We start from the raw sequence: 17,168 nt of genomic DNA on the forward strand, positions 1-17,168 counted from the left end.
AAAGTGTTCTTCTTGAAGTGCACTGTCCAATACAACTTTTCTTGTTCTCAATAGCATCAATCGTCCTCCATCTCACCACATCATCCCCGGATGAAGAATTCGAAAGATGACCGAGGCAACAACTTCAACCTCAAACCCTCCTCCAGCAGCGCTGGTGGCGGGGGAACCACGATCGATCACAAACCACATCATCCAAATCCCTCACCCACAGTTCCCATTCTTCTTGACACAGATCGTACACCTCTCCTCCTCCTCTTCTACAGCGGGGAGCAGCCTTTTCGTCCATGTCACATCTATCCCCGCCACCACCGCACATACTCTCCTACCCAACCCCAATCCCACCGCTTCCACCTCCTCCGCACCGCAAACATCAGAGGAAGAAGCTCTAGACGCAGAACTATCAGCCGCACTCGCAGCCGCAGGCCGCTCAGCTCCCCCATCCCAACCTTCCTACACAGTTCCACTAGGAGCACTAGCAGAAGATTTCGCACTAGCCATGTGCCCCGTACTCCCATCCCCCACCTCCTCCTCTACAGCCGGAGGGTATAGAAGAGAACCAATCTCCACCACAATCAGTACAACTTCCACCAGCTCCTCAACCACCTCGCTCGCCTCTTCCATTTCCAAACGGATCGCATCCAAACTTTCTCTCCCACAACTCCTTCTCTCACTCTCCATCCCCAACCCTCTCCTACCCCAACCTGGCCGAATCCAGTCAGCGCAAGACTCACATGCACTCCTCGCACTCGAAAAAGGTCTGCGAGATGCTTGCTCACTTGCCCTATCCACACATGTACAATAGTCATAACAAATATATAGATCAAGTTAAAAGATAGGAAGAGGCATGGAGGATCAGAGGCCGCCAAAACCCCCACCAGCACCCGAGGAGGGATCTCGTCGATCTTTATGGCTTCGTTGTTGCATTTGAGCTGCGTACTGTTGTTGCAAAAACGCCTGTTGTTGTTGCTGTTGATACTGTTGATCTCTATCTTGAATTCGTACGGGGGTTAGGGAGGGAGGCAGGAGGTTGGCCATTCCTGCATCGTAAATGTCGAATGGCAGTGTAGATGCGTTTCCTCCACCACTGGTTGGACCACCACCAGAACTATGAGAATTGCTCATTGACACTCCGCCATTCATACCTCCATAACCTCCTGCACCAATGTTGAGCCCGGGCGAAGTTTGATACCTCCCTACCCCACCACCTACACCGCCGCTGCTACTGGAGTAAGCAGCAGGAGGAGCAGCAATTCCTCCCTTTTGATCCTGACTTCCATCAACAACCACCGAGAACGATCCTCCACCGACACCACCACCGCCGGCGCCGCCGGCGCCGCTGGGTTTCATCTGATCCCAACCCGCACTACCACCACCACCACCCCAAGCGGCACCTTCTGCTTGCTGTTGCAACAGATCCAATTGCCCGTAGTTGTTATTACTCTGTCTCCTCTTCCCACTCGTCGTTGCAGAAGACGGAGCTAACCCATTCTGCCGTCTCTCCCATTCTCTCAACGGATCGTCCCTATTCACCATCCCGCCCCCCAACCGCTGATCCATCACCAAATCAGCCAATTGTTGCGGAATCATACTATGCCTCTGATCCGATCTTCCCCTACCCCCACCACCATCCCCCTGCATTACATCCCTACTCCCACTCCCACTCCCCCCACCAGCACCAGCACCATAGTACGCAGAGGGGGGAACTGCCATCGAGTGTCTAACATTATACTGTTGCTGTTGCTGTTGCTGTTGCTGTTGTTGCTTCTGCTGCAGTTGCGCTTGCGCCTTAGCCTTCGCCTTCGCCTCGGCCTGCACCGCCTCCTCCCTCGCATAGGGATTATTCAACACCGGCTGAGCCTGTTGCCTAGCCGCAGCGGAATGATACGCCTGTTGTTGAGCCAAATGCTGATTGTACGCCGCTGCATCCTGGAAACTCTTCCCTGACGATTTCGAAGAACTCTGCTGCACCAATCCCCCATACGGATGCTTACTCGCATCACTACCCTTCACCTCCTTCCTCGCCCCCGACCCGGAAGTCGAGGCAGCAGTAGGAATCAAAGGCGGTCTAAACGGCTTGGTAAACTTCTCGCCCGTAATAAACGGATGCAATTTCGCCTGTTGCGGAGTCCACCTTTCATGAGGATTCATATTCAACAACCCGGTAACAAAGTCGATAAAACTGCTCCGATTCGCCATCTCCTTTTGCACGTCTGCCGACTTGCCACTCTTCCGAGACATAGGATAGGTCTTGACGATGTCAGGTAGGGTTGAAGCCTTGAAGTACTTTTTCGATGGTTGCTCTTGTATGTTATGCTCCTTGGAGTACTGTTCGATCGATTTGAGCCGGTAACTCTTTCGTCCGAATTCGTCCGTATAGAGGATGAAGAACTCTTGCGTCTGCTTGCCGTTATCCAACATCCACTGTGGTGGCAAACCTAGCATCTCAACAATCCGACAAATCTGATTGTACTCGCTCGTACCCGGAAACAGCGGCAAACCCAAAAACAGCTCCACAGCGATACACCCTAACGACCACATATCAATCGCCGAATTGTACGGTAGACCCAACAACACCTCGGGCGACCTATAGAATCGAGATTGAATATAAGTATAGACGGTCTGCTTCTCGTGACAAGCGGATCCAAAGTCGACCAACTTGATCGAAGGCGTCTGCAACGTCTTCAACAAAATGTTTTCCGGTTTCAGATCGCAATGTATCAAGCGCGCTTCATTGAGCACCGTCAAGGAATCCAACAGTTGCGCCGTGAAAACCCTGACCAAGCTTGTACTCAAACCTTGGAACGAGTTCTGCTTGATCAGCTCGTACAGATTCGACGAAAGCAGCTCCAACACCAAGCAAAGATGCTTTGCATGAATAAAAGTGTCTTTGAGTCGTAAGATATGATGTTCGTCATTCGGATCCCAGTTGCCGTTGAGCATCTCGAGCACGGTGACCTCCATCATACTCTGGTTGAAGTAGGCAGGTTTGTTCTTGATCACTTTCACCGCCACAATCTCGTGCGTTGTCATATCTTGACACTTGACGACTTGTCCGAATGTGCCCTGACCAAGGATATCGAGAATGAGATACTTGTGACCCTCCTCCGTGCCGAGCCAATCGTTGACGTAGAGAATGTAGTCACTCTCTTCGTTGTCCCTGCCATCGTTTTGAACAGGTTTGCTGGGCTTGGTGAGCACACGTCGTGGATTGAAGCTGAGCTCGTAGAAGAAAGCCGGATTGACCAAGTGATAGGTGTGATGCAGATAGGCGGTCAAAGCTTTGAGTGGACTGACGAATCCACCTGCTGGATCGGCTCGTCGTATCGTAGTGAGGGCTGCGGCAGTGGCTGCCTTGCCATCCGAAGCGGCTGCTGCTCCCGATGCTGCAGCGGTGGTCTTGTCGATGACAGGTCGAAGGTCGTCCCAGTCACGTACTCGACGGAAGCCCTCGTTGCGGCGAGACGATCTTCCCGACGAAGCCTGATCGCGTCTACCGGAGCTAGTCCTGGAGTTGTCGGAAGCAGTGGTCATTGAACCGGACGAGCTGATGCCAAGGCCGTGCTGTGCATATGATCCACCATCGCTGTAGACGGTCGCGTTGCGAGCAGTGCTGTCACCTGACCTGTCTCTTGAGGACGGATCGAGAATCATGCTGCTTCGCCCTGACCCTCCGGAAGTAGAAGGCCAAAGACCACCAGCACCCTGCTGCAAATGCCGACTGCTGGAAGAGAGATATTGACTCGAAGACGCAGCTGCTTGTTGCAGGCCATGACTGGATTGATATGCATACGGCAAGCCATCAGAGAGATCGCCGAGACGGGCGGCGGAGGTGTTGTACTGCTGAGACAACTGATGCGGTGATCTGGGCGTTTCGCGAGGAGAGCTGATGTCCATGAGGTTGGATGGGTCGTGGCTGCCGGACCTCGCGCTTCCAGCTGCTGTATTGCTGCTAACAAAACGACTAGAGTGAGAGTTGTTGGGGCTGTATGGATTACTGGCTGCTTGGTCGCGTATCGAGGAGCCCGAAGTGTCCATGGCGTTGGAAGAACGGTGGCTGCTGGAGTTGCTGTACGGGCTCGAAAGCATTTGCGGAGCTGGAAGCAGGCTGGCTGGATGAGATGAGCCGGACGAGAGATTGGGAAGTCCGCTGTAGGAGCCCTGAGACGAGGTAGCCGATGATCCACTAGTACCTCCACCGCCACCACTGATGAAGCTGCTATGTCGCATGCCGGAAGGCGATAACGAGGAGAGATAGGAGCCCGAGTGTGTGGCTGTTCCGTTGCTGCCGTGAGCGGAGGAGGAGTGCGATGCTAATCCCTGACCGGCTCCCGTCTGTGGAGAGAGATACATGGCAGAAGTGCCTATGGCTGTGTTGGAAGCGGATCTGGACTGACTTGGGTGCGAGCCGTGACCGATGGAGTGGGAGCGTCCCAAGCCTTCGTTACGATAGGCGGAAGAGTGCGACTGATGGTGCTGCTGCTGATTGTCGAAGGAATAGCGCTCGGATGCGCCTGAGGAATCGCCAAGACGATGGGCAGTCAGCTGAGAGTTATGCAGACGTGGTGAGGTGTAGGCGGCTGTATTCGAGTTGCCAGCCGAGTTGGGGCTCTGGATGTATTTGTTGGAGCCTGTAGCGTGACCATGCGACGAATGAGGTGAGCGCATGGAGGATGGACTGGGCGGATATGGATTGCCTTGGGCCATGCCTGGATGTTGTCCGCCTAGAGTGTCGAGGCCAGCCATGTTGATGCCGACGTGTGGGTCGTTGTGCAGAGGGAGAGAGCTGACGTCGTCGCCGAAGAAGGCGCCTGAGTGCCTCGACATGATGGCGATGCTGCGACTGCTGAGGTCGGATTTGGTCGAATAGATCAGGGCTGTTACAGTGCCGAATTTGTCGTGGTCAAGCGCGCAAGGTGGTTGAAGGGTTGGGTAGGTTGGATGGTATGTCCAGAAGGAAGGGAAGGGGAGCAGTTGCCTATAGGCAAATCAGACTCGAGTGCTGTCCGTGTAGCTCTGCGTCATCCGTGAAGAAGTGGAGTGGTAGCGAATTGATAAAGGAATGGGAAGAACTTTGTCTAGCTTCGAGCTTTCTGCTGGTCCGATGCTGCGGTGAGGAGAATGAGCTGAGAGCGCAGATGTCGAGGCAGAAGCGTAAGCAGATCGAGCTTCTGAAGCAGAAAGTTTCTTATGGCGCCGCTGAGGTGGGAGCGGGGGAACGCGATCGTAGCGTCAGGCAAGTTGACGTAGGTAAGATGTCAAAGCTTTGATTGGCCGCCAGGGTGCGGATGCGGGTGCGGATGCGGGGATGCCAGCAGGCACCGAATGGGATGTGGTGGAAGGCTATGAATGTGTGGGCGTTCGATAGAGGCTGTATAGTTTGCTGGACCCAGCGCAAAGCAGGAACGACACAAGGCCGGAAAGACTGGAGCTGTCGGCAAAGAGAGCGTCTGTCCGATGAGTTGTTAGCAGCTGCGATGATATCCTGCCAGTTCGAGCCTTGAAGAGGAGATGGTCGAGGGTGGAGCAAGAAAAGAATATGGAAGAAAGGAGAATGGCGACCAAGGTGAACCGATGGAGCAAAGCAGAAGTGAGTTGATAGCCTGAACTGAATCGGGTTTAGTGTCCGGGGGCCGTGCTGTGCTCTTGCTGCTGTGCCTTGACTGCAGAATTGCTGTGCCGATTCGATTCGATTCGATGCGTGTGTGTGTGTGTGTGTGTCTCTCTCTCTCTCTCTTTCTCTCTCTCTCTTGTGTGAAGCTGTCGGCCAAATTTCAAAGGAAATCAGCAAGCAAGAAAGCAAGAAAGCAAGAATTTGGCTTGGCTTCGCACGCTTTCCAGCCTCACCAGGGCAGGCGATACGCGACTTGAGGAGCTGTTCCAATTTCTGGTGCTCGTCGTTGTTACTCACATGCCGCTCAGCTCTTCATCATCGACATCCGGCATGTGTCCGTCAAGACAATGAATGGATGGTCACAAGGCATAAGATCGTAATGGATAGCTGCACTGATGAGGTATGTAAAGTGCGATATAGCAGTGATGTGGTATGTATATGATGCAAGAAAGTTCTGTGAAATGCTGATGTGGAATGCAATGCTGAGTAAAGACCAAGTTTGCGCAGGTGTAGTGTCACTAGCGATCAAACGGACAGGTATGATAGAAGGGAGAGCTTATGCCTCTCCATCGATGGGCTCATCAAGATCGAGCTGGAGCGCTTCGATATCGTCCTCAGCTTCCAGCCGTTCCAGTGTTGCGGCTGTCTGCTTGCCAAGTTCGTCGTCCACAAAGTCGATGAGTTTCGGGTTGAGCCTAGTCGCGGCTGGCTTAGTAGCCGCTGTCTGCGACGCTGCTGGCTTGGCCGACTGCGCAACCGGTGCTTTGACTGTCGTCGGCCTCGTAGCCGCTGTTGGTCGAACAGTGGATCTTGATGCCGTTGCTGTTGGCCGCATAGCAATTCCAGCAGCACGTGATGCAGAGCCGGTGATACTAACTCCGCCTCGACTGCCAGGGGCTGCCGCGATAGAGCGCTGCAGACCAGTAGAGCGAGTGACAGGCTGACCTGCAGCTTTGCCAGGAACGCTTCGAACGGTAGCACTCGCACTCGCACTCGCACTCGCACTCGCACTCGCACTCGCACTCGCACTCGCACTTGATACTGGTGCTCTTGTCCCGCTAGACATTGGTCGCTTGGTCAGAGGTGCTGCGGATGGGCGAGCCGCGGTGGTTGCCATGCGAGCGCCGTTCGTCGATTTGGGTTGCACTGAGACTGAAGGACGTGTTGCCACCTTTGTCCATGTCGGAGCCTTGCCGATAGCGCCACCCGGAGCAGTCGAACAGGATCCAGGCTCCTCCTCAACAGGCACATTCGGCCAGGGATCATCATCTTCGCTGTCCACTCCAAATGCTGGCGACAGCAAGTCATCATCATCCGCCAACTTTATTGGCCCGAGCGCCATGTCGCTGAGATCCTCTGGGCCGGCTGCTCGGAGATTGATCGTAGAAAACTTGCAAAGCTGTGCACCAATCTCTTTGGCCCTTGGTAGATCCTCGAGCTCATCAGGAAACTCAAAGACGGCATGTTTGGATCTAGGCGGCATGTACTCGATCTCGGGATACATTTCCTCTTCAGTCATCTGCACTGCTGGCTCCTCGGTGACTTGCTCGGTAAGATTCTCTGCCTTTTGCAGTGAGAGGCCCATCTCTGCATCCAGAATCTCACCCATGCGTGCTTTGATCTGGCCAGCACGTCCGATGTTGGCGGCTGGAGTGACAAAGCCCTTCTGATGGCTCATGGTCCTTGCCTTGCCATTGAGCTGCGTCGGTGCCGGTGTCTTGATCATCATCATGTTGCTGCCTCCATCTTTGGTCGAGCCCTGGCCTGGCTTGCTGAAAGGCAGGTCTACATTCTGTCGCTGCTTGCCGTTGATCGAGCGGAGTGCGTTTGATGTGCTAGCTTTGCGCGGACTGAGCTCGCTAGACCCCTTCTTGGTGGGAGAGTTGCCGGCTCCCTTGCCCTTGCGAAGCGAGCCGTCCTGCTTGCCCGACGCTGACCTTGAAGGGCCAGGCGTCTTGGCAGCATTGCGATTACCCAGAGCTTTGACAGGCGACTTGGACGACATGAGGTCTTGGAAAAGCTGCTTCGGTCCAGCCGAGGCCATCTCTTGTCCAAAGAGGCTGGATGACTGTCCCAGCGCTCGCTTGCCTGTCGTCATCGCCTTTCGTGTTGGTGAAGCATAGAGGCGAGATGCACCTGGCGTCCTCGTCTGACCGGCAAAGGCCTGGTTCTCGGAGAGGACGAAGCCTCTTGACGGCATCATCGTGACGAGCAGGTCCTGTCGATCGTGCTGCGCTCGACTTGCCGAGAAGATGTATGGAGGCTCTGCTTGTGTTGAAAGGGTGGCTGTGGTGAGAGACTTGGTTGTCAAGAAGATGGATGCCTCAGTTATAGCAAGCTTGATGAAAGCCTTGCGCAGCGAGTCTCCACACAGAATTACGAGAGAATCGAGTTCAACGCGCATATGGTCACAGAAGAGCTCCAAAAATCACACAAAACTCTCAGACTGCCCCACCGCACGACTTTCCCGCGTCAATGTGGGTGGACATCACGTGATTTGACCAAAATCAAAGCCACACCCTTCAACTGGCTGGCGTCTGATATGCGTGTGTGGAGAGAGAGAGCTCCACACGGTAAATCCACGCACGGCCAATTTCCGCCTCAGCTTTTGTGCTCCACTTGACTTGGCTCGGCTTATCCCAGTCAAGCAAGCCAGCCAAAAGTAAAGTGTCAGCACGGGTTCGAGAGGACGCGCCGAACACTTTAGAGAAATGGCTCGAGCGTCGATCATCACTATCGCCGGTTAACAAATTGACTTGAACTGAACTCAGCACTGCCATCGTCATTATCAATACCATCATCACTGCCACTTCTCTCCACAACCTCAACCTCGAAGGGCACAGGCTGTACCTATCGAATCCAAACAACCCAGACGTGCCACCTTGTGACGCTCGGCACATCGAGTCCGGCAAGGCTTGTGCTCAGATCCTCGTCGGCCAATCCGGAGCCTGAGTCATTGATCGGCTCAGCTCGGTACGATCAACCGCCTCCAAAGCCGTTGGCGTCATCGCTGAGTCGTTGCCAGCGTCGGCTCCCCCAACTGCGACGATTTTGAATGCAGTCACAGCACGATAACGCACAGCAACGCCGTTCGAGTACCGCCCATTCGCGTCAACCCACCTCGTCATCATCCATCGCACCTCCTCCCGACCCTTCTCAAGCGTTCGATCCGCAGCAACAGCAACCGCGACATCAAGAACAGCAAAATGAAGCGCAGGCATCGATGCAGAGACGGCCCTCTCAGACTGCGGCATCGCAGTTGACCAAGCTCGACGGCGTCATTTACCACTTTTACACCACCACAGCCAACCTCATTATCCAGTCTCGTCTTGCGCATCTGCGTCCCCTTTTGCTGGCTACACCACCTTTTGATGCTTCCCCCACCGAGCAGCGGCCTACATCGGCAGCAGGCTCGTCCTCGCAGACCAAGCTGTCAAGATGGTTCGGTCTCCATATCCCAGACAGCGATCTGTTCAAAGAGGAGCTTCGATTTTGGCGCTCAGTCACTTCTTTGATGGGCATAGACTCTCTCGATGACGAGTCATTGTCGCGTTTGTCTGAAGTTCCTGATCTGCTCGTGGACGTCTTGCTCGATCTCTCAACGGTGTCCGAACGGCACGAGATCCTCATTCTTACCAAACCTTCACCGCCTGGCTCCACTCGCTTCTCTCAATCTCATGCATCAAGCAGTCGTATCTGCATTGACGGCAGGAGACCTGGCGAGCCTGCTTCCTCGCCATCATCGCCACGGCCTCAGAGGATTGTGCTTGAGCGGTGGAGGTTGTGCTTTCAGTCAACACAGCCTTCTGACCCACCAGATCTGTCCACCTTCTACAAACGCTCCGTCGTGCACTTCCGTGCGCTTTTCACATTGCTCTGCTCTCTTCCCGCGAATCACCTCTCGGCCAAGATTGAAGCGCTTAAAGCCTCTGCCGATGATCGCAGCAAGATATCACATCCTTCCCATCCGTCCTTAGCAGCACGGGAGGACATGGGTTCCTATGATGCAGAAATGACAGTCGGTTGCAGACTCGACATGGCTTCTCCCGTGGCAGAGCAAAAGCAATCTGCCTTGCCCGACGAGGTCAGTGTTTCTCATGCCTTGCCAGCGGAGGGAGACCTCTCTTTCTTCAAGCAAAATGAGGCAGATCCCATCAACGACGGTCAATACACGTCTCATGGCCACTACGCGACACGCACTTTGCCACCGATCGCCACTCCTGTCGGCTACCTCGAGCTCTCGGTCACCTACCGCAAGCTAACTGGTTTCTCAATCGAAGATGCAGAAAGTTTGCGCAACGCCAACGATATCAAAGTCGATCTGGACGAAGACTATTTTCGAACTACTCATCCTGCTGAGCGAATCCCTTCCCAACTGTCAAAGCCGTCAACAATATCAGCAGCGTCTCCTCCTGGAACGGAGGTCCAACCAGCATCGGAAGACCGCACTACGCAGCCCACCAAATCGCCGATTCCAGCACCAGTACAGCAGCGAATCGGAGGTATCTCGGCTGCAAGACCAGCAACATTAGCTGCTCAAAGATACTCGCCTGACGTAACACCAGCTAGTACCGAGGCAATGCTGTCTCAGTCGCCTGCAAGTACCAGCGTTTTCAGCACAAGCGCATCCGGCCGTCACTCGGCCGGTCTTTCGAGCTTCAGGAGAGCGAGCTCCACCAAAAGCAACGTCTCTCTCATGAGTCCTGCCACTACACCTGCAGCACCTTCGAGTCCCGCATTAGCCGCAGCATTGAGTGCAGAACCGGCTTTCGCTGTCCCAAGCTCTGTACGCAGACCCAGCACCAGTGAAAGACGGCTTCGAACGCTAAGTGGTCTTTCGAGTGGGCAGCCTAGTCCGCCCGTGTCGCCTGCAGCTGCTACTCTTGAGCTCCCAGAAGCAGGCACAAACGCGCCAAGAAGCGCATCTGGAGCCTTCTCGACTAGCGCGACAGGGCCTTCGCTCACGACACGGACAACAAGTGGCTTCAGCGGATCGATGGCTGGCAACATGGGGCCACCATCTTCTCAGCCTCGACCCAGTGTCTCTTTCAGTTCTTCGTCACCTTCTCCACTGGCACAGCAGATGTCGATGCCAGGGCCAAGGTCAGCTGGCGGACAAGGCTTGGCTCCTTCCGCTTCTCAGTCGGTGTCGTCGTCGTTCAGGAGTGTGCCAGGCTCTGGCCTGCGATCATCCATGTCGGGCACCGGTGTCCTCGCCACACCGAGCCTTCGTAGTGTCTTCCAGAACTACGTGCCCCGATCACAGAATGTCTCCACCGCTTCCATTGCACGAACACCGCCCACCTCAACCAGCGTCTTTGCACAAGGCAGCTACTCGCCCTCCAATCTGGGCACAGGTCCGAGGAACTCTAGCGTTCGAAGAAACTCGAGCACTAGCGATGCAGGATCTGGATTTGCCTTTGCTACGAGCATAACGGCATCGTCGGCCGCAGCCAAGCCGCAGTTGATCAAACGCTACAGCACCAACTTTTCATACCGGCAGAATCGGGAACGCTCTGGCATCTATGGCAGCAGTCTGGGCTCGGAAGGATCTGGATCTGTCGGTGCAGGTGCTGAGCCGTCGAGTTATCCGCGCTTTGGTGGTGGCGGAAGCTTGAGCTCTGCGTACGGCCGGAGCTGGGTTTCTAGGATGGAGCAGCGTCAAGGTCTCGGTACAGGTGGGGCATTTGCAAGGACCTCGAGTCTCGATGATGCTACGGCTGCAGCGACTGCTTCGTCTGCTTCGCGGTTGCGATCGAATCCGGGTGCAAGTGTTTCGCAAACGGGCGGTCTGACCCCGAGTCCGAGGAGTCACGATGAAGATATGGATGATCTTGTGCGGCTGTTAGAGACTCGACCAACCTTTGGCGCTTCATCGATGGGCAAGTTGACTAGCTCGAGGAACGAGCGAAGGAATGCTCCTGGATTGAGCAGTACACCTGAAGAAGGAGGTGGAGCAGGCGGTCGCGCAGGTCCTGCGTCTGACGCGCTTACAGAATCAGTGCAGTCCAATCTAGGCCAGGACCGACCCTCTTCGCTTTCCGGCAGCGGTCTTCGATCGGGCGCGGTACTTCGTACTGCCAATCCAATGTCACGCAGCCAGCTGGATGAGCTGCTCAGTCGAATGGCCGAGTCTGTCGGCATTCTGGGCTCGAAGGAGACGAGCTCGTCGGCAAGCGGCGAAACGTCGTCAGATGTCGCTGCCTCAAATGATACCCGACATAGAGCTTCTCCTTCAACGGGGCCAGCAAGCAGTCGACCCTTAGCATCTCAGAACGATCAGTCCTCACAGCCTCTTACAGCCGCACAGGTTGCAGCAACTCTAGGCAAAGGTAGAGGAAGTGCTGGAAAGGAGGCTGATCTCGTGACTGACACTCCCATCAGTCGAGTCTCGAATCCCGGTACTATCTCAAGGACTGTGTCCGGCGATGCCGGATTACGGTCTCACAGTGCAGTACCTCAACAAGTGCGTGCCTATGGTACCAGTACGATGCGTGCCGCGAGCGCTTCAGGGCTGGCAGCAGACCAAGGGTCACGATTGTCACTTGACCCCGCTGAGGTCACCTCGACTCAGTCTGTTGTGCCAAATGCTGTGGATTCGAACCAGATGCCAGAGTACGAAGCAGAGGGCGATCTTATGTTCAGAGTCGATGGTCAAGCGGACTACGATCCCGAAGACGAACTGCCAGGCGAGATGGAGATGGTCGCAGACGAAGAGACTAGCACGGGTACAGCTGTTCGGCCGGCAGATGCAGTCACCTCAACCTTTGGAGGCGGGGTGGAAGGCGGTATGGGTGCAACTTTCCCCGTCGGAGCACATCGCGAGGGTAGAACGCACGATTGGCATGCAGCAGATCGATGGGAGCGAGAACGAGCTCTGGAGGCAGAACGACGACGTGCGGATGCCGAAATGTCACGTAACTTTGGTCAAGAAGTTGGAGCAAGCACACGTGGTAGAGGCTCACATAGTCCTTGGCGTACCACCACTCATTCTCCTGCCCAACAACATCAAGCGGCCGCGGCAGCGGTGCCGATGTCACTTCAGTCACAGTCTACTGCTGGTGCTGTTGGGTTTAGGTCCAGCTCGACAAGACCGTTGACGGGCACTGCGAATAGGTTAATGGGTGTAAGTGGTGGAGGAGGTGGTGCTTTCGGTGATGGTGGAAAGAGAGGGTATGGGCTTAGTGCACCATCGACACAACAGTTTCATTATCCGAGTCATGGTGGTAGGGATGGTGCGAATTCGTATCCTGATAGTAGGGATGAGATGTTTGATGATGATGAAGAGGGAGCTGATGAGTGACAGAGCTTAAAGCGTCAAATGATTCGAAGCGTGGAATAGCAAAGTCTGATGAAATCGTACCATGAGTTGTGTGCGTCGTTGAGCCACGGTATGAGGAGATGTGAGCGTGTTTCTGTGTGAGGGGGGCAAGAGTCGTGACGTGGCTCGGAGAATTAGTTGAAGATCCGACGGAATTACCAGGATTTCTAGCCGACATGCATAAAGGCCGAGTCACCGAGAGTTTGAAGAATGAACCTGCATGATCAATGTGTGGTGACCAATCAGGAGGCACTAGAGAGAGAACAACATCGAAGCAATGCATGGTACACACAGTCAATCAGAGATGGAAGGAACTCATAACAGTGGGCTAAAGGTATATATACAATTGATACTGTAGACATAGTTCATGAGAAATCTTAAGCATTGCATCTACCATACACCAGTACGAAAGGAGCTAGAGTGGGGCTCGGATGAAGAGGTGTATCACATAGCTTCAACTGATTAAGAGTCTGAAACCTCTCCACCAAAGCTAGTCATGGTGGATGACACCGACCTTCAAGCTGGTGCCAGCTGTCAGGGGTCTCGTGCCTGAAACCCAGGTCGGTCTGTTGAGATACTTGGTGACTATCAAACTGTGTGACAGCTATTGTCTTGGTATTGGTCTTGATGAGCTACATCACTCAGCAACTATCAAGTTGCACAATGACAGCAGGTGGCATTCATTGTATATACTATCATAGGTTTCAGCTGACCTCTGTGGACACTCTGTTCAGGGGTAGCTTGGCATGATCAATATCAATATGTAGGTTATGATGACACCAAGGTCTGGTGTGAGTGTTGATGATGATGAGGTTGATGGTGTTGGTGATAAGGTTGGTGGCATTGGTGGTAGTTCGGTGGCATCAACACAAGTGTCCAGTGTGCTGACTAATGCTTGAAGTGATCCCTGGACCACAGTGGACTACTGCCTTTGGTTCTATCTATATCCAGACTGCTGACCTGCTATGGGCCACCTTTGGACATCAGGTAGTGGTGATACAACACATGCACTACAATGAGGAGCAACCTTGATAGATTACTACTATGCTGACTGGAACTAATATATACTTATGCTGAAGTGATAACTAGTTATGGTGTATGTAGAGTGGATGAGGATCCACTCAACCTTTGATGATGAGCAAGTATGGTTATATACCTCTTCACAGCATCGCCAGTGACGCTGCTCCTGCTCTCTCTCTCCAGAGAGTACCTTCTTCATCAAGTACTGTACAGGGGGCCCCTCTAGCACCATGTCATGGGCCTGGATGCTCAAGAAGCAGGAGGGTCACTGGTTCATATGGAAGGAGCACAAGTATCGAAGATCCAGTCGATACCATTAAAGAGCATGGTCGTAGTGCAGTCTCCATGGAGACCATGGACTCCTACAGACTCACATGCCAAGGAGGACTGAGCCATATGCAAGGAGGGCCAGGCACAGCCACAAAGAGGACCAAGCTCAAGGAGCATGCAGACAGTTACCACTCAGGGGCTCGAGAGACAAGAGTCAAAGGAACTGTCACCAGTCAAAGGAGAAGGAGCAGTGTATAGGACACCAGCAAGCAGGTCATGAGGAGGAGGAGCAGTGTCGAAGGAGTCGACACAGCTCAAGAGGCACAGGGGTGCCAAGCAGGAGAGGCCCCTGAACAGTACTCGATGAAGAAGGTACTCTCTGGAGAGAGAGCAGGAGCAGCATCGCTGGTAATGCTGTGAAGAGGTATATAACCATGCTTTCTCATCATCAAAGGTCGAGTGGATCCTCATCCACTCTACCCTCACCATACAACTAGTCAATACTTTAGAAACATAAGTACTCATTAGTTTTCAGTCAGCATAGCAGCAATCTATCAAGGTTGCTCCTCATCGTAGTGTGTGTGTTGTATCACCACTACCTGACATCCGAAGGCGCCCCATAGCAGGTTAGCAGTCCGGATACAGATAGAACCAAAGGCAGTAGTCCACTGCGGTCCAGGGATCACTTCAAGCATCAAGTCAACACACTGGACACTTGTGTTGATGCCACCAACCTCATCACCAACACCATCAACCTCATTATCATCGACATTCACCAACCTTATTACCAACACCATCAACCTCATCATCATCAACCCTCACACCAGACCCTGGTGTCATCACAACCTATGTATTGATATTGATCATGCCAAGCTACCCCTGAATGGAGTGTCCACAGAGGTCAGCTGAAACCTATGATAGCATATACAAAGAATGCCACCCACTGTCACTGCACAACTTGATAGTCACTGAATGACTAGCTTGTCGAGACAGATACCAAGACAATAGCTGTTGCACAGTTTGATAGTCACCGAGTATCTCAACAGATCGACCTGGGTTTCAGGCGCGAGACCCCTGACACACCACTCCTGTCCTCCTTGAGCTATTCTGCTTGCTTGGCACCCCTGTGCCTCCTGAGTGGTGTCGACTCCTTCGACACTGCTCCTCCTCCTCAGGACCTGCTTGCCAGTTTCCTATACACTGCTCCTTCTCCTTTGACCAGTGACAGTTCCTTTGACTCTTGTCTCTCGAGCCCCTGAGTGGTAACTGTCTGCATGCTCCTTGAGCTTGGTCCTCTTTGTGGCTGTGCCTGGCCCTCCTCGCATATGGGCCTGGTCCTCCTTTGCATGTGAGTCTGTAGGAGTCCATGGTCTCCATGGAGACTGCACTACGACCATGCTCTCTACTGGTATCGACTAGATCTCTGATACCTGTGCTCCTTCCATATGAACCAGTGACCCTCCTGCTTCTTGAGCATTCAGGCCCATGACACCAGCAAGGCCACCAAGAGGTCTAAAAGGACCAAGAAGGTGACAATTGTCCAACAGACACAAACCGGAAATATAGCCAATGATGACAATGAGATCGATGATGACCCTGAAGATGAATTGGATGATGATGACATTGGCAAATGATACAGTTTTTGCACCTTAAGCAAACTCCTTGAACTGGTGCCAAAGCTTACTACCCAGAATTACTACAGCTGGAGTGCACATGTAAAGTCTTTCCTCTGATCAGTGCCTTATGCCATGTAACACCTCGAAGGAACATATGATGCAAATCATCCCAAATGGAGTTGCTTATTTGATGATGCATTGATGAATGCCTTACATGGAACCATTGACACCATAGGAGAGTGTAATGTAAACTACCTTCTTTTAGACATAATAAGAGAGTACCTTACATTTCATCAAGTCTGGAGTAAGATAGAAGCAAGGTTAGGTGACAAAGCCACCAGAACCTCCTGCTGGCTTGCTCTGATCACTCAGCTGGGTGATATCAAGATGTTCCATTCCAATGCTTGGAAGCTGATACAAGAAATCAGAACTATCCAGGCCGAAGGAAGCATCCTGGGAAGACCATTCACAGATGACACCTGTCACAGGGCCAGCAGGATAGTGCAAAAGAGTGCGCCAAATTGATCAATGGCAGCCATGGGAATGTTGCGCAACAGAGCATCATATGAAGGTTGTGCAATGGAGCATTACATGAAGGTTGTGCAACAGAGCAATATATGAAGGGTGTGCCAGCTTGATCAGCATTGAATCATTTGGGATCAATGAGATTAATCGGGCTGATGAGATCGATCAAACTCTGGGTCCCAGATGGATCTCATTGGGGATCAGTTGGATCAGCATGCCTCAACTAAGTCAGCCAACACATGCTAGAACTAGGGGCTCAGTATCACTCAGATGGTTACTGCTTAAAGGGTATGGGCATATGTCACACAGGTCCAAGCACATGAAGTGACTACATGACCAAGGGGTTTGGTCATGGGATTCAAGGGTGTGGGTGTATGTCACACAAAACCAAGCACACCAGTGACCACATGACCAAGGGGTTCAGTCATGAGGTTCAACAAGTGGCTGAGGTGATTCACAAGACAAAGTCGAGAAGGAGCTGTGTCACAAGGAGGCCATCACATACCATCAGGCAGAAGAGGAGCATGAAGGTGAGAGGGCAGTACCACATAAACCCTTATGCCATGCCAATGGTGGGAGTGCAGTATCAATGGATTGATGCTAGCAGGACAGGAGCAGTGTCGAACAAGGGATGAAGGCCCTGTCAGGGGTCTCGCGCCTGAAACCCAGGTCGGTCTGTCGAGATACTTGGTGACTATCAAACTGTGCAACAGCTATTGTCTCGGTATCGGTCTTGATGAGCTAGTTGCTTGGTGTCAGGGGTCTCGCGCTTGAAACCCAGGTCGGTCTGTCGAGATTCTCGGTG

General features: G+C 53.2%; 5 protein-coding genes across 5 annotated transcripts; 3 read left to right on the forward strand and 2 right to left on the reverse strand.

Moving 5' to 3' along the window:
• Positions 1 to 106: 106 nt before the first annotated feature.
• On the forward strand, positions 107 to 802 carry UHO2_07167 (uncharacterized protein; the record flags this gene model as incomplete). The annotated part of the gene is made up of 1 exon (XM_041558969.1): positions 107 to 802. The coding sequence occupies one exon, from the start codon at positions 107 to 109 to the stop codon at positions 800 to 802; it is 696 nt and encodes a 231-aa protein (XP_041414903.1).
• A 50-nt stretch (positions 803 to 852) lies between these two features.
• On the reverse strand, positions 853 to 4,824 carry UHO2_07168 (uncharacterized protein; the record flags this gene model as incomplete). Its single annotated transcript, XM_041558970.1, has 1 exon — positions 853 to 4,824. The coding sequence occupies one exon, from the start codon at positions 4,822 to 4,824 to the stop codon at positions 853 to 855; it is 3,972 nt and encodes a 1,323-aa protein (XP_041414904.1).
• Positions 4,825 to 5,135: 311 nt separating this feature from the next.
• On the forward strand, positions 5,136 to 5,365 carry UHO2_07169 (uncharacterized protein; the record flags this gene model as incomplete). The annotated part of the gene is made up of 2 exons (XM_041558971.1): positions 5,136 to 5,243; positions 5,279 to 5,365. The coding sequence occupies 2 exons, from the start codon at positions 5,136 to 5,138 to the stop codon at positions 5,363 to 5,365; spliced, it is 195 nt and encodes a 64-aa protein (XP_041414905.1).
• An 802-nt stretch (positions 5,366 to 6,167) lies between these two features.
• UHO2_07170 (uncharacterized protein) lies at positions 6,168 to 7,814 on the reverse strand (the record flags this gene model as incomplete). Its single annotated transcript, XM_041558972.1, has 1 exon — positions 6,168 to 7,814. The coding sequence occupies one exon, from the start codon at positions 7,812 to 7,814 to the stop codon at positions 6,168 to 6,170; it is 1,647 nt and encodes a 548-aa protein (XP_041414906.1).
• Positions 7,815 to 8,666: 852 nt separating this feature from the next.
• UHO2_07171 (uncharacterized protein) lies at positions 8,667 to 12,914 on the forward strand (the record flags this gene model as incomplete). Its single annotated transcript, XM_041558973.1, has 1 exon — positions 8,667 to 12,914. One exon carries the CDS (start codon positions 8,667 to 8,669, stop codon positions 12,912 to 12,914), a length of 4,248 nt encoding a protein of 1,415 aa, XP_041414907.1.
• Between the last annotated feature and the right edge of the window lie 4,254 nt (positions 12,915 to 17,168).

The sequence above is a fragment of the Ustilago hordei genome (assembly GCF_900519145.1).
Source record: "Ustilago hordei strain Uho2 genome assembly, contig: UHO2_contig_24, whole genome shotgun sequence".
Lineage (NCBI taxonomy): Eukaryota > Fungi > Basidiomycota > Ustilaginomycetes > Ustilaginales > Ustilaginaceae > Ustilago > Ustilago hordei.